Genomic DNA, 3,813 nt, shown 5'->3' with positions numbered 1-3,813 from the left:
CATCTAACGAGGCGTCGACAGCCTTCCGTAACACAGGACCCTACGGTTTGGGTTTTATTAACCTTCAGGTATCCACTTGAAAGGCAATATTATTGGCACCAATCATGATTATGGGGCCTCCTCTTCAGCCTCTGGTCTTGACTGACAAACATCCTGGTGGTGCGTGTTGGATAGTGAAGTCTTAATGTTGCAACCGGATTGCCCAGCGCTCCAGCTTTCCGCGAGAATCTCTGGTCGTCTTGATCCACCCCACGAGCTTGTGATCGTTTTCGACATGAGATGTTCTTCGAAGCATGTATTACCCCAACTTATCCATGGCCCGCAAAATCGCTTAACATACTTTCTCAATCGTCGAATACTTCTACTCCGCGTTAGTCGGGAAACGACGGGCTTATTCGGTAACTCCATTCCTCTGCTTTACGTCTGCACCGATACCGAAATCACTAGCGTTCCTTGCAACAGCGAACATATGTTCGACACTGGTCGGTTTGTTGGTCAGTTGCTGATCCAGTATCTGCTCATTGACAAGTTTAAAATCCACATGTGCTTTGCTGATCCAGTCGCATTTCCGATTTCATCCGGCCTTACCTTACAGTGGAGCAGCAATCGTGTTGGAATCCTTGAGAAACCGGCTGATGCATACTGCTCATCCAGGAATCTGCCATAGAATTAGAACTTTTTCGATTCCTTCTAGCACTCCCGATATTCCACAGTGTTGGGCTTGCGTTCCAAATGCTGGCAATTATCTGTCAAGACAGAAGACCGAATGAATACGGCGCTCACGGTTGAAATGTCCTACGATTATTTAACCGGATGCCATTTGGTTTTTCTGGTGCACCATCCACATTATCTCAGGCCCGGATGATCAATGGCAATATTTTTCCCACTTCAGATCAACTGCGGATTACGCGCTCTTGACAGCATGTACTCCCAAGTTTGTCTGCTATATGCCTGGCTGATCAGGGGCTCAGGATGCACGGACCTGAGCACACTGAGGCAAGGAGGCGTACAAAGTGATATATTTAGATTCTTTAATCGATAGCTCCTACAATGCACCAAGGAAAAAATTTCGCAGCACTTCTAGTCGATGAACTTCGTTGCAGCCAGAAGAACTAAGTTAAATATGTTGACCCGCTCCCATTCTTAATCGGTTCGTGATTTCGTATTGCACCTGCAGACACAGGGAGCCTAATGTGGCTGCGCTGCCCAATTGGCAGGCCAACTGGGAAATAGGCTCATTGCCGCTGTTCAAATGTACGGATTACAGCAGATGCCGAATCTTTGTCCTGATAAAAATTTCAATCTATTTGGAAAATATGTGAGCTGTATGAGGATGTGAAGCATGTAACGAAGACTGATGAAACAGTGTTGAATTGCTCTGAACATAATAAATCTAGGATGCAAATAACAACAAATTCAACAAATTTCTGGGCCCCAAATCCATCACTTTGTCACTTCACAAATTGTAAATATAATTCCGTGGTCCAAAAATTTGGGAAGTGTGAATCTTGTGGCCGAAAACATTCCAGATATTCATACCCCCACAGGCAAGGGAAGTGTTTTTCTGTAATCGGTAAATCGGTACGCGTCTGATCCAAATACTGACTTGAAAGCATCTATTTCGTCCCGCAATTCGTCACATGTTCTTAAAACTGCTTCATGTCAAATTTATAATTCCATTGTTTATACTGGTGGTGTTGAGTTTTTTATTCTACAGTTAGATCTAACTGCATTGTACCCCAGTGTCATGATAGTGCCTACAGATGTTTACTTTCGCGGTATTACTGGACATTTTGTATCCTTAGTTGGTAGTTGCACTATCCGTGTGAGATTGTTTCAAGGAAAATCTATCGATTGTAATTTGTTTTAGTATCAACCTTGGGACTACTGGTTATCGGATTCAATGTTTCGCGCTCACTGCCAACCAGTGAAAGGAAGAAGGCCTTCGCTGCGGTGTGATTTATTCGAAATGCCAACTGACCGGTTACAGACCACTGAACAGGGAAGCAAAACTCCAATCTAGATCTCGGTTACAAAAACTGGACACAGATCTTCTCCCGAACGAGTCTTCCTGGAGATTCATTGACTCCAGTCATTCGCCGGTCAAATCCAAGCGAACGTTACAAAGTGGCCCCGCGAATTCCGCAACAGAATTCCCTTTTTCAATCGACGCAACTGGAAATTCTACGAATAACATATACTACTCGCGTGCCTTCCGATCAGTAGTATCAGCGCTTCACACTTCCACCCCTTAAAGCTCGTTCGCATGCCATCGATTTTAATTTACCTCCGTCAGGTCAGCTTTGGCAGTGGGTCTACTCGGCCGCTCTTCGGGTTTATCATGCCACTTGCGAAGCTGCGTCCCATTCACTAACTACCATCCCCGTCCATCTTGAATGGTGAAGACGTTCCCCCGGCGGTCGGTGACGACAAACGGCCCTTGCAATCAACTGCTCAGCGTCCGCGACCCCAGTCCGCTCCTTCCAGGTTTCTAGTAATCCCTCCACTTGACCTTTGTGCCTTTGAGGGACGCTTGGACCTTTCTGCTTGCAGTTTTCTGCCTAGTCCTTCCCTGATCGGCGGTCAAATTTTCTCGAGCTCTCTCTCCTTCTTCCTCTAGCTGCTCCGGTGACAAGCTTGTCGCCGGCCACAACCGAACTTCCTGATCAACAGGAAGGCGCGGATGTCGAGCGTACATTAACATAGATGAGGACTTGCCCGTGTTTGACTGCGTCGAAGCGCGACGAGCTAACAACGCCATTGGCAAGTTCATCTCTCGTTCACCTCCTTTGGCCGCAAGCCACTACTTGATCGCTCGGTTATTACATTCAATCAGGCTATTTGTTTTCGAGTGGAATGGTGCCGTCCTTAGCCGTCTGACACCCAGCGATTGCGATCAATGACGAAACTATTCGCTCTCGAAGCAAGGCCCCTGATCGGTTAGAATAATTTTTGGCACACCATGGTTGGTCACGATGTGGTGCATTACCACTCCGCTGATTGCCGTCACCCGCTGATTCGGCACGGCGGCCACCTCAATCCATCGCGGCAGGTGTTCTGTCATCATCATGATGTATAGATTCCCACTGATTGTCACCTGAAAGGGCTCATGACGTCAACTAACCACAACTCGCTGATTTCTGAGACAACAATGGGTTCCACGGGATAGGTTGCCCCTGTCGTATCCGCTTTCATTAGTTGACAACGCTTGCACGACACCTCATAATCCATAACCTCACTTCTCATCCCGGGCTAGTAGGCTCTCTGCCGAAGTAGGTCTTATGTCCTGGTGCACCCTTATGTGCCATCTCATGGCATTCAACGATGAGGTTCCGTCTAAAGACGCGAGGTGTCACGGGCACCACAACATCTGAATCAGTGGCGTTCCAGGAAATTATGCCAGCTTCATTCAGCCTCAGCCGATCAAAGTGACTATGGTACCCTTCTAATTCCTTGTCTCCCTCTCCGGTCTCAATGTTCCTCCCATCCAACATGGCGGCTGCAACCTTTTGTCACACCGAATCCGGTGGTTGAATTTGCACCAACTTTCCAGGATCCATTTTGACGACGAGGCCTTCTCCATCTTGGGCACGTGCTGCACTCTAAAGTCGTACTGGTGCAACCGGAGTGCCCATCTTGCGAGCTTCCCGCGAGAACTCTGGTGACCCTGATCCACTCCAGGGGTTTGTGATCGGTTTCGACATGAAACCTTTGACCAAGCAGATATTGTCTCCACTTATCCAGGGCCCAGACAATCGCAAAACATTCCTTCTCAATGGTGGATTATTTCTGTTCAGCGTTAGTCAGGACGCG

At 47.6% G+C, this 3,813-nt stretch overlaps 1 protein-coding gene across 1 annotated transcript in view; it reads right to left on the bottom strand.

Annotated features, from left to right (window-relative positions):
* Positions 1-3,512: 3,512 nt before the first annotated feature.
* The window catches only part of T265_11764 (hypothetical protein), a gene marked incomplete at both ends in the record, with an annotated part of 11,501 nt that continues 11,200 nt past the window's right edge, over positions 3,513-3,813 (bottom strand). Inside the window, one exon of the mRNA XM_009178512.1 lies at positions 3,513-3,602. Within this exon, the coding sequence (XP_009176776.1) occupies positions 3,513-3,602 (90 nt within the window). The remainder of the gene's footprint in view (positions 3,603-3,813) is intronic.

This window comes from Opisthorchis viverrini (genome assembly GCF_000715545.1).
Source record: "Opisthorchis viverrini unplaced genomic scaffold opera_v5_580, whole genome shotgun sequence".
NCBI classification, from domain to species: Eukaryota; Metazoa; Platyhelminthes; class Trematoda; order Opisthorchiida; family Opisthorchiidae; genus Opisthorchis; species Opisthorchis viverrini.
The sequence above is the reverse complement of the archived record's forward strand: the minus strand, read 5'-3'. Positions and strand labels throughout refer to the sequence as shown.